This window comes from Chamaea fasciata, unplaced genomic scaffold (assembly GCF_029207755.1).
Source record: "Chamaea fasciata isolate MVZ Bird 193981 ecotype frontalis unplaced genomic scaffold, bChaFas1.0.hap1 SCAF_16, whole genome shotgun sequence".
NCBI lineage: Eukaryota > Metazoa > Chordata > Aves > Passeriformes > Sylviidae > Chamaea > Chamaea fasciata.
This window is the reverse complement of record NW_027094101.1, coordinates 6,317,386-6,340,539: the sequence shown is the minus strand read 5'-3', so window position 1 is coordinate 6,340,539 and position 23,154 is coordinate 6,317,386. Positions and strand designations below refer to the sequence as shown.

Here is a 23,154-nt window from a genome sequence, read left to right as displayed (position 1 = left end):
GAATCAGAAGAATTGCTTTGCAGGGTGGGAGGTAAAGAAGATTTGAAGTCCAAGAATGCAGCCATCACCAAATGACTGGCATAAATTGAGTGTCCTTATAGAGGGAATAAAGACACCTTAAAATTAATATAATCGACACCCCTTGCTTTGAGGAAAAGTGTTGGTTAACCCTTTGCAGAGAAGGGGAAACCTTTATTTAAGAGCAGCAGGTCAACAATAGTTAAAAGAACCAATCATGTGTTCAGTCTGATGAAATCATGATGTTTAGGATTAACTTAAATGTCAGTGACTGCCTACACTGATGGTTATCAGGAGTAGAAATGGAGACAGAAAGGAGAAGGAACATGAAGGAAATAAAGTCAGAGAACACTGAGCTTGAGGTTGTTGGGAACTAGCTGTTAACTGGAAGGCAAAATGGAAAAGTCATTACCTATGTTTTTAATTTACAGGTTACACCAATGATAGTAGGAAAAAATAACAACTTTAGTATAGAAAGACCTGCCTTGGATTACTTGCCAATAGCGCTCATTTATTTCTTGTTTAGGAGTTACTGAACAGAAAACAAGAAATACAACAGACCGAGAGCAAGAAAAAAAGTGGTGTTCATTAGTGGGAATGTAAATTCTCTGTATTATCTGTAATAGGAAGGCAATTAAATGTGGGGTTAGAGGGCTGAAGCACAGTAGTTATAAATCAAAATGAAGCTGTGCTGGAACATCTTTAGGACCAACAGGTTGGGAGGGGCAGGAGACACTGACTGGTGCAGGAAGTCTCCATCTATCAAAAGTGTATTACATAATTTCTGAATTGATTTAGCAGGTGACAGCAAATCTCCTTCCCATGTGACAGATTTTATCCTAACACTTTATGTGAGGCCAGCAAAGCCAAGACAGATGAGCATCGTGGCACTCAACTGAGCAGCAGGGTGAATAGTTTTAGTAAGGCAATCTTAGAGAAATATCCACTTCTCAAATCAGATTGAAAAGCATGAACCTGGTTATAAAGAGACAGCAAAAGAAGCTAATCCAGAATGAAATGATATAGTAACAGAAGACTGGAAGAGGACTTTTCGATCATAAAGTCCAGTCCTTCAGTAACTGAGGCAAATGCAGCATATATCTCAGTTCATAAATTTATCAAGCTTGTCTTGAAACTGCTTTGGTTGTTTGTACCATTACTGTCATGGAAAGACTGCTCTGATAGCTGAAATCTTCCCAGTGCCAACTGAAAATATATGTGCAGTTAATATCCATTTTTTTCTTGTGCTAATATTCTCCTTAAACTACGGTGACTGTTCTTCCTCCCTCATATTTATGCCATGACATATTTATAGAGAACAATTGTTCTCTCCCAGCCTTTCATTTGTCTAGGTTAAACAAATCAAGCTCTTGCAGCCTTCTCTTAAAACAGGCTCTTCAGTTTCCTCATGAATCATGCAGCTTTCTTTAAATCTCTTCCTCTTTCTGTCTCCCCTTTGAAGATGAGTAATCAGAGTGGTCACATCATTCCAGGTGATGTTCCAGCAGTCGCTTTTGCAAAAGTGCCTTGCACAGGATCATGCAGTGCAGACAGGAACCTTTTCCATTTTTGTGGTGGAAGAGCTGAGTTGTATCCAGGCCATCACCCATTTCAGTGCCACAGAGTGAAGATGCACTTATCCTGGGGTCAGTTCATCTGCCCCACTCTGTCCCCCTCTCGAGTTTCTGGCTGAGGAAGGCTCAGTTTGTAGGAGGCATTCCAGCTGTTTTGGGACTTGTACTCTGACATTTCAATTCTGTGCTGTTCCTTTGGTTTTCACGTAGCTTCCTTTTTCTGATCAGTTTATGTTCCTCTGTGGTAAAGCCTCTGCGCTATCAGTAATTGTGTTTGTGCATTTGTATTTTTAGACCCAAGGTCTTCATTGGATTTTGTTTGTTTTGAATGTGTCTGAGACATCTTCTTCTCTATCAGGTTGTTTTAGTTTTACTCTAGCAGAGCCATTTGTTGCTCGTTTACTTCACAGTGTTTATATCATTCTTCTCTTATCGTGTGATCCTGTAAATTCTGAATTATGAGTTGTTAGAAGAGGGGGATGATTGTGCAGGAGTCATTGATACCCTATGTTTCTTGGGTTCTGAAGGTGGAGTGAAGCCTAGAATAGAGGGATGGGAATACACTTGTCTTCTCCCTTTCCCTGGCAGAGAGCTCTCAGTGCCCGTTGTAAACAACTACATTAAAACTCGTCTCTGCTATTCCCCATGGAGTAGAAATACAGCGAGCTCTGAGGTACACAGACAAGGTTATTTTTTTCTCCCTCTCTTAGCCTGGGGAATGATGAACAACCTCAGTTGGTGTGTTGCACCTGCTGTGTGGTCCCTCTTGGAAAATTCACGTTCAACACACAAAATGTGGCACCATCGGAAGCGTCTGTTGCAGGTGACTGTGGGCAAAGCAGGGAGTGTGGAGGAAGCCTTGGTGGATGAGTGCTGACAAAAACTGCCTGTGGGCTGGAGAGGTGCTCTGCACATTCCACCTCTGCACGTTACTATCTCAATGCTATTTTAATTAGGTGAGAAGGAGAGACTCAGTGAGTCAATTCTCGTGGTTTATCTCTGTTTTAAAAATCTAGCCGGGCACATGGGATCAAACAGCACATTCCCTTCAAATTAAAAAGAAATAAACGGTCTGTTTAAAAGTCCCATTACACAAATGAACCTGCTGTTGGATCCATTAACGTGGAAGTTTTATGGGACACGGCAGCACCGTTTGGTTTCAGCAGGACTGTTTTCATTTGCTCTTCCAAGGCAGTAAGGGCTGACATGGGGTTCAGGCTGTCAAGAGGAAGAAATGTGGCTGCCTGAAGGGGAGAGCTGCCTTCCTGCTGGCCTTCCCTGTGGGACAGGTGCTGCCAGACTGGGGAAACGGTCTGACCCAGACCTGAAGAGTAATTCCAGCTCAAATGGACTCATGGACATTGCCCTAATTCCCAGCCCATCATTTGGGGTGGCCTCCATGCCACAGGTGTACCCCTAAAACCTGAGCTGTACTGTCAGGCATGATGGTAACAGGAAGGACTGGAGAGGGAGAAGTGGGGAGGGTTTTTTCTCATCAGTTGTTGAGCAGAGGGGAAAAGTGAGTAGTTGTCCTGTTTGGAAGGTGCTGCAGCTACAGTGGTCCTTGTCAGTGTCGCTACTGTCACTAAAACCTGAGTTACACTGAGTTACTTGATTAAATGAGAACAGGATAGGGATATTATCAGAGGCTTTATTATAGTAGGCACAGCCTGGAGACACACAAGGCCTGTTTAATAGACATGCAAGAATTGTGCTTTTCCAGGCTTCATTCATTGCTACAGAGCCTGTGAGAAGTTTATGGGCTACTTCAGACTCACTTGGTTCCATTAGGTGAACTAGAATTTCCTGGAGAATGCAGGAGCTCTACATTGTGTTCAGTACTTTGAGAAAACCAGGTGAGAGGTCTGGGATACCTCTAGGAATCTATCATTTCTGCTCCTTTATCCTGCCTTTCTAAAAGGCAGCTTGGAGAAGCTGTGGAAGGAACATGAAGTTCCAGTGCTTGTCCAGAGAGGGAAAGGAAGACTTGGGGTTGTTGAACAATCGTGTTAAGATGGGACAAAATAATAACTGATTTACTGCTTCCTTGTGACAAGGATGGAGACCAGTTTCCTCCTGCTTTCACAGCCCTGGGAAGCTGTGCCTGCATCAGAAGAGGACCATCCTGAGAGATCTGATGCAAAAGATACAATTCTGTAAGCACAGCTTGTCCTGAACATGCAGGGGGATGTGAAGGTCTCCAGCTATGGGATCTGGGGAGGGCATGGAGGGCATGTTCAGAGGATGTGCCTGCAGATCAAAGGTTGCTGGATACTTCTCTTCTTGCCTGGGGCTGGCTTTGTGTATACAAAAAGGGAGATAAAGGCTTAAAAAAAATTTAAGTTTCAAGACTTAGTCCTTACACTGACAGCCTAATCAGCTGGTTACATCATTTGTTTTCAGTCTTTTTGTGTCTCAGTGTCCTTAGAAGAGCTTGTTCCCAGTGTTTCTTGCCTTTGGCTGAGGGATGCTGGGGGTAGGTAGTAGCTGTGGCAGTCTGGGGTCTGTCAGGGCAGTAGAGTCCTCCAGCAGAAGCTGTAAAACCCAATTTATCCACAGAGACGAGGAGATCATAGAGCAGAATTTCTCCTATGACCTCTTGGTAAATAATGAATGGCAGAGCCCTGCCTCTGGAATCGCTTAATTGAGGCTGACAACTCTTTGTTGTATTACAGGATCTGGCTTGTCAGGAGAATTTTAACTTATTTATGAATATTTCATTAACCTCTAAAGACTGGCTGTATAAAATCGAGCTCCTGCCAGCCCCTGTCCTGTTGATGCTGTGTTCAGTGCTAATGTCATCGCTGCACATCCAGTACACCTTTCTTTCCTCTGAGCTGGGCCTCAGAGTTTATTGTTGGTGGCAGCAAGAACATGTTCACCAAAGGTTAAAATGCCAGGTTTGTGCTTTGGCACCAGAGTTGAACATATGGTATTTCAGAGGGAATTGCTGTTTGCCTTTCACTCTGTGACTGCTGCTGGCAACTGAAGGGCCCTGCAGGCATCACCCTGAGAGGCTGAAATGGGCAGAGCAGTCTTGGCAGAGCCCCGTGCGTGGCCTTTGGGTTTTGGCACCAGGAGAGAGATTTCTCACTTTTTATACATTAAAAGCCCACTGCTTTTTGTCACAGGCTAATCTCAGGATGGGTTCATTTAGCTAGAAAATATTCAACCTGCTCTACTTAACCTGTTCTTTGGGCAGGGTTTGGGGAACAAGGCTCCTTCAAGGCTCTCCACCTTCCTTGAAAGCAGCTAGGAGGTCCTGTCAGGAGAGCAACTTCTTCCCCATCGCTGGGCCCCTTGCCCCATCCTCACATTTCCCAACTCTGGGGGTTCAGAGAGCGGCTTTAGCAGGCAGCTCTGCTGGCTCCTGCCAAGATGTGCCAGCAAACAGTGCTCTCAGCTGTAGTGAACTGCAAAATTGGTCTGGAGCTGCAGTGGGAGCGAGAGAGAGCTGTTCCTAAAAGCACAGGCTGTGTGTTGTTCCATGTGAGCAAGAGAAAGAAGATTAAGTTCAAGCACTCAGTGAAGGCTCCTTTGCTCTCTTTACTTTATTAAGCAAGATTGATTCCACAGTATTTATGTTAGGAAACAAAAGAAACGAAAATGGATGTTGGATTCCTCTTTCCCCTTTGATCTTCCTAGGTGCTTGGGAACTGCATAGATTCTTCTCTGACTGTTTATTATGTGATGATTTTTCAATGGGAAAACTGATGGGGGAGTGAGAGGTGGGATTACAAGATCCCGTTTGATGAGAATTGTTGACTGAATGCTCCGGAAACTCCTCGAGGCTATATTTTCAGGAAACAAACTGTATTCAAACTCCGTACGGAGGAGGTATGACATCTTTGCAGATTTATTCGTTGCTTTGCCTGTAAATTGCAGCTGCTAGAAGACTTGATTCTAGCAAAATATGCCTATTCCTATGTGAAAGAAGTGATCTGTGTGATGCACTTCTCAAGAACAGACAACTCCGTTGTGCCAACACCGCGGTTACACTGGGCAGGGATGAGGCACATCCAGTCTGGCACCTTGACAGGTTCCCTCAACAGGCTCTTATTCTGTGTTTTGCTGTTCTAACCAGGAGAAATGGGTAGGAGGTGTCAGCCAGTTAAGGCTAATTACTCCAGAGTTGCCTTCTCTCGGTGGACACCAGCTGTTTTGTTCTCCCTGGCTGGGAGGAGCTTTCGGTAGTAATTAAAGGAAACAGTCATCTACACGCCTGGTGGAAGTGGTGGAGCGAGGCTGATAACAGCCGAGAGCTCTGAGCTGAATGAACATGGAAATTAGGTGATCCTTCTTCAGAATGAGCTGTTCGAGCAAAGAGAGGGGTTTTGGATGTGGAGCTGTCAAGGTGTTTTGCTGTCAAGCAGTGGCAGTGAGGTCTCATTGCAGTGCCTGCGAGCGTGGGCAGGGCAGGCTGAGAGGAAGAGATTCCTTGTCTGCTCCTTTCGTGGAGTGAGGGTTGAAATGTGTAATTATACTTGAATAAACTCATGGGTTTAAATTAACATCTTCACTTCCCTTGCTCGGCGTGTCTCTTGTTCAGGATGTTTGCTCTTCTTCCCCACGAGCCTTCCAGGTTTGTTAATTTTGAGCTCTGAGCCAGCTTCCATCCATCTGAAGTGTCCAGTAGTGCTTATTTCCAAAGTCACATCCTGCACCCATCCCAGATTACTAAAATGAAATAAATACAGCACCAAGGAAGGTGGGTGGGTGGGGATGGTTGGCATCTGGTGGTTGTTGGGACGTGAGAAGAAACTTTGAGAGGGGCAGGAGGCCATGTCATGAAGCAAAGGTGACTTTGGGGAAGAGCTTGTTGGACGGGCTGTGCCAGGAGGAGTTTGGGGCTTTGGGGGTGTGATGTGATGGTGATTCCTTCTTCACATGCGTGCAGCTGGGCAGGCTGCTTGGGCCATTTTGGGACCCATGTGGCACTGGCCTTATTTTGCAGAACAACCTGTTTCCTGCCATACCCTGTCCCACTGTGATTAGTATGGAAACCACAGGGTGGCTGGTTTAAGTAGGGTGTCTGTGCATTTGTCCTTTTGTTCCTTTGCAGCAGGGCTGAGTCTGGCACGCTGAGGCTGTCTGGAGTTTCCCCAAGTTGTGCTGGTGCCACACAATGTGGAGGGGAGGTGTTGGAAGGAAAGCTGCGGGCTGCCTGAGGATTGGGAATCAGAGGGGAGAGAGGTGAATGCTCGTTAAGGCTCCCTTGGGGTAGATGAATTAGTTAATGACTTTGCTGTGCTTTGAAAATGCAAATGCTGTGTCAGAGCTAAGTCTGATTATAATAATCAATCTTCCTTTGGAGAGGGTGCTGGGTATGAGGAAGGGGGAGAGTGATGAGACTGGGGCTGAATTTTTAGATCACAGATCTGCATTTCTCTGCTGTTGTTAAAGGAACCCGATGTTGTCTGAGAGGTCAGCGGAGCCGAGGAGGGGCAAAAGGTGGGCTTGGGAGGAATCATCCTGGCAAGCACCAGTGGGCCTTGGCAGGCTGAAGTTAATTTTGTAATTTTGTCCCTTATGATTGCCCTGCCTGGAAAGGGAGAGGTTGTCATCTGCTCCTGGGTGTGAGCTACCCCTGCTAATGGGAAAGATAGAAACTGCCTCATAAGCAGGGTCCTCCAGGGAGGGGGGAGAGGGGAGGGTGGCTGCTGCAGACGTCCAGCCCTGACAGCTCCTTCTCCCTTGGCACTCCATTCGTTTGTAGCAAGCGTTCCTAGTAATTACACCTCTTAATTTAGGAGAGCGAGTGGGAGAAAGGAATATAAATTTGTGTATTAACTTTAGAGATTGGAAATAGGGCAAGTGAACCTTCTCTCTGGGAGATTATATTTGGAAATGAAATCGAATGACATTTGGTATAAACTTGAAAAATTGCTCTCTTTTCACTGCGACGGGAGGAGAAAAGCCACAATCCAGACTGTACTGGAGAGAAGCAGAAGTCAGCATATGTCCATTTCCCTCTGTGTGTGTGTATCTACAATAATATATATGCATGAGTACATTTTTAAGAAAGTGTTTGCTGAGAGGTTGCTCCTAGCACTGACTTCTCAGTGATAAAAGCACAGCAAGTTTGTTACAGATGGTGGAACCCCTAGAGACTGGTGGCTCTGATCCGGCCAGCCTTCATCTTCCAAGAGAAAAAAAAATACATATTTTTTGCTTCGGCCAAGTGGGAGATGGGTAGCTCCAAACCACTTTTTGTCGAATATCTAATTTTCTTTGGCTTTATTGCTTTTGTTTCACAGTGGCATCGAGGATTAATTTTCCCAAGAAAAATGTACCAACTAATCCTGGGCTGCTTAGCCTGTTTCTAAATGGCAGACAATATTTTGTTTTACAAGTACTGTCCTACTTTTTGAGGAAGAGTAAAGTTCACTGGGAAATGTGGTGAGGCTTAGTTCTCCCTCTGTGTGCTTCCCTGCAGATGTTTTGGGGGAACAGCCCTTCAGAATGCCAGTGGGATGGGCTTGTGGAGGAGGTGCTGGTGCTTTTGCTGAGCAGAATGATCTCTGAAGTGTTCAGCATGGTGTCTTACTGCGCTGTGGCATTGCTGGACACCCAAGTTAAACTCACTGGTGTTTCGTGTATATTGGATTTTTGATGCCAGATTTCTAAGCTTGTAGATAACACCGAGCTTGCTGTGCTGCCTTGTGGGAAGAGGCAGAGAAGCTCCTTAGCCTCTGTAACATCCAGTGGGGAGAAGCACAAATGGCATCATTGTCATATCATGTCTTGGTTTGCCTGTTTCCAGCCCTCAGTGCATGGGTCATGCTCAGGGTCCCGTTTCTCTGTTCCTGTCTCTTTTAGCATACACTCTTCCTTTCCAAGTCTGCTTGGTGTTCATACATTTTAAATATTTATGTACTGAAATAGCTCCTTGAATTGTGTTGAGGCTTGTAGCCCAACACAACCTCTCAATTCACCTTTCCGTGCCGGCTCCGTGCAATTCAGTTCCCATTTATCGCCGCCGTTCAAAATCAGCTCTTTTGCTGAGGAAGGCCTTTCAAAGGATGTTGCATCAGCCCATTGTTAAATAAACCTTTAGACATTTATAATGGATTCAGCATTTCCTGCTTTTTACAGTTCCAAAAATGCTGAATGACGTGCAGACACACTTCATCAGGGTAAGATTGCTGTATCAGCCCCTCTCTAAAATGCACTCATTATTCAAATAATAACTGTATGTCTCCAGCATGTGTTCTGTGAAATGTGTGTACATGATGTGGGCGAGTAAACCAGCCCCCCCTTCTTCTTTTTCAACATGCAAATCCTACATTGGCAGTGAGTTGAAATACTGTACATTTTGAGTTCTTTATTACCCAAAATGAGTCACCTGAACAGAGATTTGATCGTTGATTAGGGCGGTGCGTTAACATTTTCAGAAATTTGTGAATGTGGTTTTCAAGGGTGGCTGATCTGACCTGTGATAAGCCTCACTCTGAAGACGGAGTGTGGACAGCAGTGGTCAGTGGGAGGCTGTGGGAAAGCTTTTCTCCATTAATGCTGAAACCTGCTGGAGTTGAGTGTGAGGAGCAACAGGTCCATGGCGTTGCAGAGACTCGAGGCGCTTACTTGGAGGGGACGATAGGTCAGAAACGGCAAATGCCAGAAACATACCAAGAAAATCAACTCTCTGAAGTTCTGTTTCTTTTAGCTGTCAGGAGATGAATTTATAATTTTGTTTCTCCTGTCGAATCATATGTCTTTAAATAATTGCTACAGAAGAGAGAAGCAGTGAGGAACATATTTCTAACCCTGCTGTGGGTGTTTGCTATGCCATTAACACTTGGAGGAGAACCACCTTCTTGGAATCTTGTCCAGGCGGGTTTAAAAGCAAGGCTGAAAGAAGAGTGATATTTCTTATAATTAAATACTAGATGAAAATGCATCCATGTTCTTCCTTCCTCTCTTTCTCCTTTGGTAAATAACAATGGCAGTACTTATTTTGGAAAAAAATATTTGCATTTCATCTTTTGGGGCACCTGCATTTTTTTGACAATGGATGTTCTAAAATAAGTCTATATCCTGTGTGCGTCCCGATCACTTTTTATTGAGAGTAATAAAGTTGTGCTGGAATTCATGCTAAGGAATTGAAAGAGATAAAAAAAAGCTCAGGATAAATGGGATCACTTTAGTTTGAGAACAAGGGGCCCCAGTATATTTTGAGAAGAGAACAACACATCCTCAAAATATTAAGAACCTGTTGATGTGTTTTATTCATTCATGGGCTCTGATATTACTCATTATTCTGCCTTATATAAAAACCTTAGATAACTTTAAAAACTATTTTAATAACAGCTTGGTTTCTTTTCAAGTTTGTTCATGTGTTCTGCAAGGTGGGAATATCACTGGGGGTCAGATCCTGGGTGATATAATCCCTGAAGCTTTTGCAGATGATGTAGGTCCTTAAGTCCCTCTTGTGCAGCTTCCAGAACAAGAGATGCTGCTGTATTTCACAACAATGTTCCCTGTCTGCTCTTAATGCCACTTAAAAGATCGAGGCTGACCGGGGTCGTTTGGTATGGAATGGGGGAATACAGCAGTGAGCTGTAATTTGAGCAGCCCTTTTCCTCTCTCTGCTCGGTAATGACTTCTACTAGTTTAATGTATTCAAAGCAATAAAAGTTTAACTCAGCCAGTCACATGAAATTATTGATAAAAATTGGAAGAGTTTAGCCAGGAATAGTGAGTTGGTTCAAAAAGCATAAAATGCCTGCTGAAAGTGGCATCTGGTGAACAAGAGAGACTAGGACTGGAAATTAATTTAGGAAGAGGGATGTGATAGGAATTAGACAGAGAATGCAGCAGGAGGGGTTTGGCTGTTCCTTTCCTTACCCCTTCTTGAAGCTGTTCTTTGGCACAGGCACTGAGAGGACAAGTGGACAGGAAGGGACAAACTGCCACTGTGATAAATTATTTCATGCTCATCACCCATTTCCCAGAGCTATCCTGAGGCTGTGTCAAAGGGAATGATCTTGGAAAGCTCCTCACCTCTTGGGTTTTATCAACAGATTCCTTATTTTTAGCCATTCTCTTCATTCTTGTTTTGTGTCTTGCTGCTTGCACTGTATTGCCTTCAGAAAAGCAGAACTGGGTCCCAAGAGTAAGCCACTCCATCTCATCTCAACTAACTGGTTTTGTCCTGGAAAAGACATTAATAACATAATAATAAATAGCATTTTTAATATCTGAATATTTTAATATCTTCGGTGAGATTGGCAGTAAGCAATGTTTTCCTAACAATCGCTAGGGATTAAATCTGGAAACAACACATTTGAATGAAGTATGTAATAGCTTAATTGTTTTACTTTCTTAGTTCGTAAACAGCTAGTGAGGTCTGAATGGCAATAATTTCCTGTGGCACAAAACTGTGTCTTGGCCTGAACTTTAAACTCTGCAGTAGTTTTAATCCTAGTTCTGGGGAGCAGGTCTGTGTCAGCATCTCACTCCTTGAGCCAGTTTCATCTGTAGTGATATCAGTGTCCTCCTCTCCTTTCTCACCTCAGGCACATCAAATTTTCAGTCCAGGGAGTCTTGGTGCTTGCAAATTGGGAGGACATAAAAATGAGATGAAATGCCCTTACAGCCCATGTGCTCTTCCCTCCTCGTTCTCCTTCAGCAGCTTATTCTTAGAAACCCAGCAGATCCTCATCCTGCCTCTGCTGAGCGTACCTGGCACTAATTTGTCACTGCTGTGTATCGTGTGAGATGCTTCTCACAAGCTCCCTCAAGCTTGTTTGCATTCACTCTCCCATTTCCTTTTCCTGTTACACACTCTGTTTTTTCCCCTCTGTGTGCAGCCACCACAGGAAACCCCAGATTCCTCTCCTGTCTGTGCCCCCCTTGTCCCCCGAGAAGGTGGCCGTGATTTATCTGTGTGGATGAGCAGGTGCCACGTGGACTTGAGGCTGAGCCCTCCTAGCCAGGGATAAATAACTCACCAGCTCTTCCATCTTCAAATGCTGGCCCTCACTCATCCCAGAAAGCATCCTCAAACTCCTAACAGCAAACACATCCAGGCTTCAGCAGTCATGGGAAACCGGAGGCATAATGAGTGTTTTCCTGCTAGAAGTAGGTTGGAATTGAAGCCTACTCCTCATCCCAGTACCTTTTATTCACATTCCTGGAATTATCTGGTGTGCTTGCTTTATCCCCAGCCATCTGTGATGGGCTGAGCTGGGAGAGATAAGCTCAGTAATCAGAAAATTGAGGGAAGCATTTCTGGCTGTGATAATCTTATCAGGCAGCTAATATGCATTAACATTTGTACAGCCTGATGATGCAGGTGGGCCTTTGCTTATTTTTTATTCCTGGATGTTTTTTTGACAGACAGGGGGAGAATGCAGGGCTTTTTGGGGTGTCAGGGGGAATTAGGTTGAAACATTTTTTTGGTGCTCTTTTTCTTCTGCTCTGTTCCTCTGGTGTCAGAAAAGGGTGGGAGCAAAATCCAACCATCCATTTTCTGCCCTTTCCTGCCAACAGCACTGCCATGCTCTGCCTGTCTTTTCTGGTAAGCACGGAAGGGTGAAGAGGCAGCATGTCAGAACTTCAGTTCAGTCTGAGCTGTATGACTGACTGTGACAAGATGCTCCTTTTTCTTGTAAAATCGGAGAGTTTCTGCAAAAAGCTTGCAGAAGTTTGCCATTGCAGTGTGATTTTGCTCTACAAGTCTAATCTGTGGTGTTGCAGGGAATGTTGTATTAATGGATTATTTCTCTGATGCTGAGTGCTGAACTCTCTGTGATCATAAGTTTTGCATCTATAATTAAGGCTGGATTGCTTATTATTTTTCTCTTGGGTGAAAAAATATCGTTTCCTTCAACAGATTTATTAGGGGAATTAGTCAACAGGTGGTAAAAAGACAGATGACAAAAGGAAGTCCAGAGTCTCAAGGATGACTGTGTGAAGAAGGTCTAAGCTGAGAGAAGGTGTTGGAACAGAAGTTTGAGTATCCTCTAGGTGGTTTGTCTCTGCTTACACTTCATAATAAATCATTTTCTGAGGGGTTTAGAAACAAGTAACATATGGAGTTTATCAATCTGTGCATTGTCCTGATCTCTGAGTTAGGGATCCAGACTGCTACAAGTCAGAGAGTCTGGGTAAGAAGTTCTCATGTCTGTAGAGTTTTGAAATACTTTCTTGTGAGTTCCTACCCAAGCAAAGCCAGAGGCAGAAAATATTCTTGCTTGTTTGTTTCTTCAGCCAGAGCTACCTAAGCAGCTAGAGCTAGAAGTGTATATTGGAAAGTGCTGGAAATATTCCCCAGTCTTTTGGATTCAGCGTATGTGTCTCAGCTGTTGTGGACAAGACCGAATAATCCCGTGGTTCATTTCTTCTGGGGGAGGAATTGACTGAGGTTGAACTCTGAATACTAAACCTCAGGTCCCAACAAGCTCCTAATGCCACACAGAGTCTTCTGCATCCCATTATCCATGGGGGAAAATAGGGGAAATATCTGAAAGAGAAGCAGAAGCTTTGCTAGTAACGTTCAACTTTCTGTGCCTCATCTACAGTGGAGAAAATGTTGGGAAAGGCAAAAGGAATTGCAAGGGGAAGGAGGGTTAAGTGAGATTTTGACATTCAACACGAGAGAAGTTGTGCTTCACATCTGTGTCATGAGAAGTCTGACCTGTGCAGAGCCTCATGGTTTCCTCCTCCCTTTGCTGTCTGTGTGTGCCCTTACCAGGCAACTAACACCTTTTGTCTCCTGCAGCTGGAGGTGGAGATGAAGGTCCTGAAGTCTCAGCAGTGCACGGCTGAGCAGAGCACTGTCGTCACCAAGGAGGAGGTGGATGCACTCAGGTAGGTGAAGCAAGGGGAAGGCTGAGCAGATCCTGCTCTTCTTGGTGGAGCTAATGAGAAGGGAAATGCCTGGGGTAGTGTCACTGCCTGCTGTGGTTATTGTCATCTCCTGGTGGAGCAGTAGGTACAGGAGCTCGCTGTGCTATAGTGCATAAAGGAGTTTGAGTGTAGACTGCCTGTGTCCATAGGCTGCCTGCTATTCAGGCAATGGGGTGATGATCAGAATGTATTTTCCTTGTATTCCTGAAGTAGGATGTTCTTTTTCTGTGCACATTTTGCTTTCTCACCAGCTTTTAAGTACGTGAGAACCCCATGAAGCATTAGCAGAAACACTCAGCCCATGATCTGTCCTGCATTTAGATACTTTATAAGCTTTGCTATCTTTTGGGAGGCTTCAGGCTCTTTTCTTTTGATGTTTGGGGTCTTTTGCTGTCAGTTAATTCATAAGCCTGGCTCCTGCATCATGTTCCCCCTGTTGACTTCCTTTCCTGTGGAAACAGCATTGCTGTTTATTTGTTATTTTGACCAAATCTCGACTATAAATACAGGATCTGTTGGCATATGTGTGAAGAGGTTTGGAATCCAGCTTTTGTACTGCTGATGCATGTGTAGCACTGGAGATAAAAGAGGGATGTTTCCCCTTGTGCATTGCTGGAGATGGCAAAGGGGTACCTGTTGTGATTCAGTGAAAGAGAAGTTACAAAACAGCATTTCAGCAGAGGATACATGGGCATTTACAAAAGCTACAGTGAAGCTAAACAACCTTTCCATGTATTTATTAAAGCATTTATAGCTTCCATTGCAAAGCAGGTGACACAATAAATACCGAGCACAGAAAAGTTCGTCTGTTTCTAATGTTTAATAAAGTTCCTTTTATTTAAGTTGGGCAAGTCAGGTCCTCACAGGCAGAGTATTTTATTCTCAGCTGATGTAAGACTTTGGCTGGACTTTCACTTCTTAATTCTTTTATATTTTCAGCTCCATCACAATAAAGTGTGACTACCTCATAGGACTGAAAGCAAGGTTTTGCAGCAAGCAGAATCCTGCAGAAAGCAGAAATTACTGGCCTGTATGTTATGGCTTTGCTCTTGTGCTTTGCCTCTGGAGCTTGTTTTACGGCTTGGAAAGCCCAGTTCCATAGCAGGAGGGAGATGTTTGAACATAACACATGCTCAGCTAAGCTATTCCAATACATTTTGGAGCTGTACACCTCATCCTGGGGACTTGCTCCTGTAGTTCCCTCAAGGTGCTGTAATAGTTCTGGAGGCCCAAGGCATACATCTCCGTTTTTTATTCTATCATGTGTTTGAATTCTGCTAAGGGAGAGAATGCTATGACTTCTCTTTTTCAGGGAGATAAAACTGTCTCCATCAACTTTTGCCTTTTGTGCCGTTTTCTTAGCTCGTTCAGGCTTTTCCTTTGCTAAGGCACACTGGACTCTCTGAAACTTGAGGTTTACACTGCTGCAGGAGCATTCAGCACTTCCTTGGCAACATAAAACTTGTCACTCCTGATTAATAATGTGCCTGTGTATCAGTAAAGCCAGCAGCCTGTTTGCTGTCTTCTGGGCCCTGCAGGTTTGCAGAGTTTTTCTACAGTGTCTCCCTGGTCTCTCTCTCCCTGCCTGGTGTTGCTGCAGCACCCTTTCATCTGGAAGATGTTCAGGCTCTTTATTTTCCCCTCCAAGACTCATTATTTGGGGTTTAGCTTCCCTGAGCAGCATTTGCTATCTGTTACCTGAGCAGCTTCAGGGGAAGCAGCTAGATTGCCACGCAATCCAGACCACTCCATAGTGTGACAGGCTCTTGGCAGTGGGGATGGAGATGTCTGGCTCTGCCCTAAATAAAAATCTATTTCCTGGGCAGGGATGAGTGGAGCTTACAAATATCTGCTCGTTATGGGATCATGGTGTTTGATTCAGCTCAACAATAGCCCTGAAGCTCCTAGATAATGTTTTTCCCTCTTTGTTTTTAAGGAATTTCTTTGACTACTAATCTCACTCTCTCCTCCTTCCCTGGATGGTGTCAAACCTTTCACACAAAGTATGTCCCAAACCCAGGCCAATTCCCATTGCAGTGGTTGATGGTGCAGAGCTGTTTTCCAGTGATGGGTCGTATTCTGAAGGCTCTCTCAGCAGAGGCCATGCTTCTGCAGTTGTTTCACATTGATATTTTGTTTTTTCTTCTCTCTTGCTCCTCCACGTTCTAATTCCAGACTGTTTTTTTCTGTAATTTTTTACTGAACCACTTTTTATTGTCATGGCTGGTTTAAATACTTGTCCCAGGCCCTGATGCTGGTTATTTAGTTACAGGGCTGTTCCACAAAGCATGGATTCGTTTGATTTTGATCATCCTTTTCATTCAGCTCAGCTCTAGCAGTAAATGACTTGCTGCAAGGCGTTCTCTTTCTGCTGGAGCACTGTAAGCCAGTCCCTGCTCCTTTTTCCTTACTGTTGGCTTCTATTACTGCTTCAGACATCTCCTTGCACTCTCAGGCACTCCACATCTGAGTGGAGAGAAATTTTGGAATTGACTCCATAAAGATTTATTTCTTATGTTTCTAGACTTAAGCAGTCAATGGACATGGTTGGACTTTATTTTGCATTTTCTGTGCATTGTTCAAGAAACTGGGCCAAGTTCTTTCTTCACAGAAGAGGCTTCTTCTCAAAGGAACACAGAATAAATCACTATATTCTCCCAGGCCTTTGGGGCTGGGGCAGAATGTGCTGTGATCCATATCAAACACTCCTCGTGGCTCAGCTGGATGTGTTCTCTCCGTACAGCAGCAATGAACTGGGTGGGTGTGATTAAACAGAAGGGGTTTGGAGGAGAACAGGGATCAGAATGGGAAGGGATTAGGTCTGCTGTGCTCATCCTCCTCCTGTGGGCCTCAACAGCACCAGTTTACTCAATTTTATGTAGCTGCTAAGGACAAGAGAACTACACAAACTCCACTGTCACTCCTTCCTTCTACACATCATCGCCAGAAACTAATTCTGGGAGAAAACAGGGAGAAGAACGCAAACTTCCAGACTGGAAAGTGGGGAAAGAAATGCTACAGTTTATGAGGGAGTTGTTTCCATTTCTGTAGTTTATTGTAGTCTTTGAAATCCTGTAACCTACGAGATGATGTGTCTGCCCCTCTGGGCTGAGCCCAACCTCACCTGTTAGCTGCTGTCACCAAGGAATGTGAAAAATAGGAGGAACCACTGAAGCCAGCAAGAGGAGTGTGCAGAACAGGAATGGACTGTTGAGCCTCCAGGCATTTCCATATAGACCCCGTTGTTAGGAGCTCACTTCTGAAAACAAAAGCAGGGGAGACATAAAGGAGAAAAAAAAAAAAATCCACATTAATCCTTTGAATCTGTATTCACCTCTTGTAAGTGAACGAGAGCTTTTAAGAAAAATACCTTTTGTCTCATTTTTCTTTAGTATGGAAAGTAAATTTTCAGCCAGAAACTTGAAAGACTTTATCAGTTTTTCCTCCTTCTCTTGAGAACAAAGTGCTATTTCGTCAGACCTTTTATAAATTTAAATGTGAAACTCTCTCCCAGCATCATCGTTTCTGGAGAGACAATAAAAGCAGTGCTAATGCTGTCATTTCTCACACTTTTTGCTGCTCCCTCTGAAATAATATTTGGTTATATTCTGCAGGTCCTACAAAAAGAAACTGTGGTCAACCCACTGAGTTCCTGCACTGTAGGTTACAGCATTTGGGCATTAGCACCTTTTAGAGGGAAGGTGGTAACTGTGAAGAAACTGGTATTTCAGAATCTATAAATAAAAGGAATGTATTTAAAAAAAACTTTTCTAAAGACTTAAGTGACAACAGCTGAAGGACCTTTTCAGCTGGAACAAATCTGAACTTTTTCTTTCTGCTGTCAAACTGCAACCCCAGTAAATCCTAAATGTTTTCTGTGGATTTAGTGACTGGGTAGAGTTACAGTAATTCAAAAGAAATTCATGTCCTTGCCAATGCCCATTAGTCACACTTGCTGGAATTCTGTCTGCTCTGCTCCTAACACCATCTCAGTGCCATCTGGATCCCTTAATAGCATCTTCCCAACACATGCATTTTCTGCTCCATTCAGTATTTTTCTGTTCAGCAATAGCTTTTCCACATGGCCATGCCCCCTTCACAGATGGGGCCTCTGTGAGACATGTCCTCATTGGTGATGTCCACAGGCAACCACGTAACACAGCTGAGAACATTAAAAACCAATAAAACAAAGATAAAAGGGTGATGGTGGGGGGAGTTTTTAGTGGTTAATTCCACTGAAAAGCTCTGGACTCAGAGAGACTTTTAGAGTGCCTGGATGCTATTGAAAATCCAACAGATTGCCCCCTTTTTTTTCCTTTCTGAAGTAGGAGCAGCCTTGTCTCACGATCTGAGGTTTTTAGACAGACTGAGCACACACGGTGGGATGTCTCCTGATTCTCACAAGTGTCATTTCAGGAGACCTGAGGCTGTAGGAGGGGGTTTTTTCCTCATTCCCTCTTCTGATTTGAGATAATGAAACATGCAGTAGAGGCAATATGAAGCTCAGTTTATAAAAGAGGGAACATCCATGAGGCTGAGCAAATGCCAATGAATCTGTATTCTTGCACTAAATTTGATCTTGTGAAAGGTTGTGGAGGTGGCATCAATTTACCTTATGCCTGTGGAGCTTTCAACTCTTGGTTGAGCTGTCTGAGACAGGAAAATCTTCTAGACAGGTGAAGAGATGTTTGCCACAGATTTAATATTTTCATGTTTTCAAACCCCTGTATGGAAAACTTCATGAATTCTCCAGAAATTATTTCAAAGGGTTTCTTCCTATATCATAAAATTCGGCAATGGTGTTGATATTTTGGAAAGTAACTGGTGTTTCTTTCTTCTTTGTGGCACAAGGCTGTTTTTAGAATTAAACACCAGCTTTTAAGGCCAGGTTGGATGGGACTTGGAGGAATCTGGTTTAGTGAAAGGTGTCCCATGGTGGAGGGGCTGGAACTGAATTATCTTTAAGGTCTCTTTTAACCCAGACCATTCTGGGCCAAAAATTGAGCTGGGAGATGATTGTGCTGTCCGCAGGTGTTTCTGTACCCTGCTTTTTGTGGTACTCACACGGATTTGTCTTGGGTTGCTCAAGACAAACAAGCTACCTGAAGCTAACTCCCGTATGTGAAAAGTGGAGGACTGCAAATTGGTGATAAAGCAGCATCACCTCTCTTGCGCAGGTGTCCCTGGAGAGAAAAGGCACAAGGAGTGTGCATCAAGGCTGCCTTTGTGGATGCTGGTGCATCCCAAATCATCCCTATATGTGAACTTAATGAGAAAAATACGTAAATGAAAAAAAATCCAAGTGCCAAGCCTGTAAATATTTTTCAATATTTGACTTCCATATTTTAACCACCAGCTGCAAATGCTTTGCTGTGTTTATATATAGATAGGATTTCCCTTGCTTCTCTCTCTTTGCCATTGGGAAACATTCCCCAGGGGGCTGGGAAGCAAAGCTGGAATAGCACAAACTGTTTGCCAATGGTTCTGAACGCTTTCCCACTGGAGATCCAGGACACTTAACGGTGTTAAAAATAAGATAGGAGAGGGATAAGTGGTGAGAGCACTAGTCAGTCTCAAAATCCTCTTGGCACAAAGGTTGCAGCAATGTTCCTGTTGCTCAGTGCAGAGGAAGCAGCGGTTTTTGTGTCTGAAGGAGAACCAGGGAGTGCCCTGTGACTCAGTGGGCTGACCTTGCCCAGAGCAGGGCAGGAAGCCCTACAGCCCTACATTGTGCCAGGAAAGGAGGATGTCCCCATAGCTGGGACACTGGGAAGGAGCAGCCACCTGGGGGGGAGCCCAAGGCCATGCTCGGGGGGAGAGGCCGTGCTCCTCAGCTCACGGGTGCTCCCGTGCCTGTTCCTGGTCACAGAGTGGGTGGTTCTGGAGAAGGCTCCAGGATGACCTTATTGTGCCCTTTCAGTCCCTAAAGGGGAGACAAGAGAGTTGAAGAGGGATTTTTGACCATGGCATGGAGTGGTAGCTCAAGGGGCAATGGCTTTTAACCGGCACAGGCCAGGGTTAGATGGGATATTGGGAAGAAATTCTTCCCTGTGAGGGTGGGGAGGCCCTGGCACAGGTTGCCCAGAGAAGCTGTTGCTGCCCCATCCCTGGAAGCGTCCAAGGCCAGGTTGGACAGGGCATGGAGCAATCTGGGATAGGGGAAGGTGTCCCTGCCCACGACAGAGAGGGGAACTAAATGATTTTTACTGTCCCTTCCACCACAAACCGTTTCAGGATTCTGTGATATCTGCTGCCTGACTGGGAGCACCCCAGGCTTTAAATCACCGCTTGCTCAGCAGCGAGACACAAAGGGCACAAACAGATTATTGAATCCTGAAATTGCAGGTGAAATAACACAAAAATGTAATGGCTTGAATCTACCCTCATTACAGCTGTGTCTCAGGTCTCTGGGAAGTGTTTTCTGGCTGCTGCTATGAGTGGTTTTCAAAGGGTAACTGAGAGGCCTGATCTTAAACCTCCCCATGGAGACAAGTTTCACAGGCAGATAACAGCAGTGTCAGATTATTCGTGAGGCTGGATGGGGAGAAATTTGTTCCCAATTAAAATTCAGCATGTCAAGGATGGAGAAAGTGCTGATGAGAGTCCTGTGGCTCTGACCTTTCAGGAGCTGTTGTGCTGTTGTTCCTCAGAGAAGAGTGTTGCTCTCCTTGTGGCCTGTTCTGCAATCTATTTAGAAATGCACCATTAAAAGCATTAATTCCACTTTGAATTTCCATTTTTCCTGACCTTTTCAGTCTCCTGCTTCAGCATCCTCCATCCCCACTAGCTTTGTGTCTCTTCTGAAAGTTATTGATGATATTTCTTAATGGCCTGGACAGTGCTAAAACCGTTCCTCGGCATTTTAGAGCCTTCCAAGAGCAGAAAAAGATGAGACTTTATAATATTTGAAAATTGCCAGCAGGGGTCAGGCTTACAAATAATTTAAACAATCCAAGCTGCATATTTATAAAGGAGACATTTCTGTGCTGAATCTGATGTAGATCAACCTGCTTCTATGGAAAAGTTTGGAACTGTTGCCAAATGAATCAGAGAGATGACTTCCTCCTTGTACCTGAAATCGCTTTTGCATAATTTTGGGATATTGGCAGATGGATGTATTCTTTATTGTATGGTGCAAGGATTTTCAGCTTAATTTAGATAATTTAAAATATTATTAAGCAAGATAATTATTTTTTAAGAATATCCCGAGAAAATTGAATCCAAAGATCAATGTTATTCTGAATTAGTTGTACAATTTATCCCAAGAAGTTAACGTGTGGAAGGGGAGGGTCTTGAAGGATCATCAGGGTTTTGTACTCTGTATTAAATGGAAGAAAAAAAATTGTATCAAATTTTTTATGCATATATCTCTTGCCTAACAAGTTTGATGGCGTTCTCTGAAGGATTCACCAGTCATTTGTCTAAGGCTGGTATGGTTGAGCTTATGTATTTGACCTTTCAAATTTGAGCCAAAGGTTATAAGGAAACTTGGATGGAGTAAAAAAAGGAGATTCTTTGTTGGATTGATAAGAATATATAACCCCTAGAGGTCTGGCTGTCCCAGCGTACTGTGGGTGCCCATGTGAACAGGACAGAACATCTGGGTACCTTGCCAGGAGGCTCCCCTGGCTTCTCTGTGCCTTGTCTCCAGGATTTCCTGAGCTAGAGAAAATCCAATATATTTTTACTTTGTAAGACTTCATGCATTTTTCTTGCATTAATTTGCTTATGCAATACAAAGTTAAAATATGGAAAATCAAAGAATAAATGTTTTCACAATGCCGGGGGTTTTTCCACTAAGTCCTAGAATGGTTTTGGTTGGGATTTGGGAACTTGTCCAACACAAAAAAGGAGTCTGTGAGTAGTGAGGTGGCAGAGTTTGAGATAATAATAAATTACTCGGCTTATCAGAGCACTCAAAATTTCAGAAGAAGTCTTAGGATGCTGCTTGAGATGGGAGATGAAGTTGCATGTCAATAATTGCCAAACCCATGCGCATAAGGAAAAACACCCTTACTTCTGCTCCCACAACAGAGAGCTCTAAATGAGCTGTTGTCACTCAAGAAAGAGATCTTACATTATTGTGAACAGCTTTCTGAAAATATTAGGTAGGTGCTCCGTAGTTAAAAATACAAATAGAGCACTAGAAGCTGTTGGAAAGGAAGTTGAGAATAAAGCAGAAATCCTCTTTGTACCACTGAATATATCTGAGTGCTCTTTGTAGTTCCAGCTTATTTCATGTCAAAAAGTCTATATAAAACTTGATGGAACAAGGAAGAACAATAAAAATATGGAAAACCCTTGGTGTGAAGGAAGACTAAACTGAGATTCTTCAGCAAATAATAGAGGAGGCCTGTACTGTGATGTGGAGAGGGGAATGTGCTGCAATTATTCATGACTTTTCATAGCAGAACTAACGGGCACTCAGTGAAATAATCACATGTGAAGTATAAAACAAACTGGACTAATTTTTCACACAGTACATAATTAAATTGTGGAACTTACTGCCAAGGAGTGTTGTGAAGGCCAAAAGTATAAATCAGATCAAAAAGAGATTTGATGCCTCATAGAGGTTTTAACTGCTGGTGGTTATTAAACATGATGGTCTAGACTCAGTCTGTGCTTCAGAAGGTATCCAAGCTGAACTTGCTTTATATTCAAATTGTCTATTTTTAATATACTTTTACAAATTATATTCTCATCACATAAACATGTCACTTTTAACCATATGTTTTAGCTGCCTCAGTAATGCAGTTTTGTGGTACTGAATGCAGGAATAATCTGACACTATTTCTGGTTTCATGCTTTACTTCATTATTTGTGGTGGGACTGTGTGGGGACACCCAAAGTCTATTAATATTCCCTTTTTCTCCAGGTTGAAAATCGAGGAGCTGGAAGCTGAACGCAGCAAGCTGGCAGAGGAGAACAGATCTCTGGAAATGAAGCTGGAGAAGCTCACTCTGCAGGTAGGAGTGTGGAGGTCCAGAGCAGCTGGAGAGCCTGGCGTGGTCCATGTGCCGCGGCTGTTCTAACAGATGTGCCTGAGTGCTCCCAGCACGGAGTTTCCCTCCCCTCCATCTGGGCAAGGCACCTCTGGGCAGCCTGTGCTGACTGCACTGTCACACCTGTATTCCTGCCCGTGCCATCAGAGAGGTTTGATGTCAGATGGAATCACACAGATTCAGTTGTCTTGTTGGATGACTCTCTGTAGGACTTCTCTTCTTGGAGCCTTAAAAATTGGTCTGTGTTAAGTAGCTCCACTACTAGAAGTTGTCTGTCCCCAAATTCATCCATGACAAAGTGGGAGCACAGACAGGGCTGAACAACATGGAGTGGATGGGAAATTTTGAGTTTTGTTCCTGTTGAAGTCTCCTCTCTGCTGGTATCAGTGGTGGAAGCAGAGACCACCTCAGTTCCTGGAGTTTTCCAAGCCAGGAACCATTGGTGCTGTTGAGGGGATGCACTGGCAGCATCCACAGACGTGGAGAGCAGAATGTGTGGAGTCAGGAGGATGGGAGGTGTGTTACTTTTGCTGTGCTACTCTGTGTGTTTTGCTTTTCCTGCTGCTGTCCTCTATGGCAGAAGGTGTTCAGCTTTTCACTCTGGAGAGATCCATGAAATCTCACACAAGGGCACCTGCAGCAGATATGTGGACCGGCTGCTCTGCTTGTTGTCACCCTAGGAACAGCTTTCCTGTGCAGAGGGAGGG

The 23,154-nt window shown here is 43.9% G+C and overlaps 1 protein-coding gene across 3 annotated transcripts in view; it reads left to right on the top strand.

Moving 5' to 3' along the window:
- The window catches only part of MAD1L1 (mitotic arrest deficient 1 like 1), a 347,279-nt gene that overhangs the window by 171,637 nt on the left and 152,488 nt on the right, over positions 1-23,154 (top strand). For all 3 annotated transcript variants that reach the window (XM_066198140.1, XM_066198141.1, XM_066198142.1), the window contains 2 exons: positions 13,318-13,406; positions 22,321-22,411. In XM_066198140.1, coding sequence (XP_066054237.1) covers positions 13,318-13,406; positions 22,321-22,411 — 180 coding nt within the window. The remainder of the gene's footprint in view (positions 1-13,317; positions 13,407-22,320; positions 22,412-23,154) is intronic.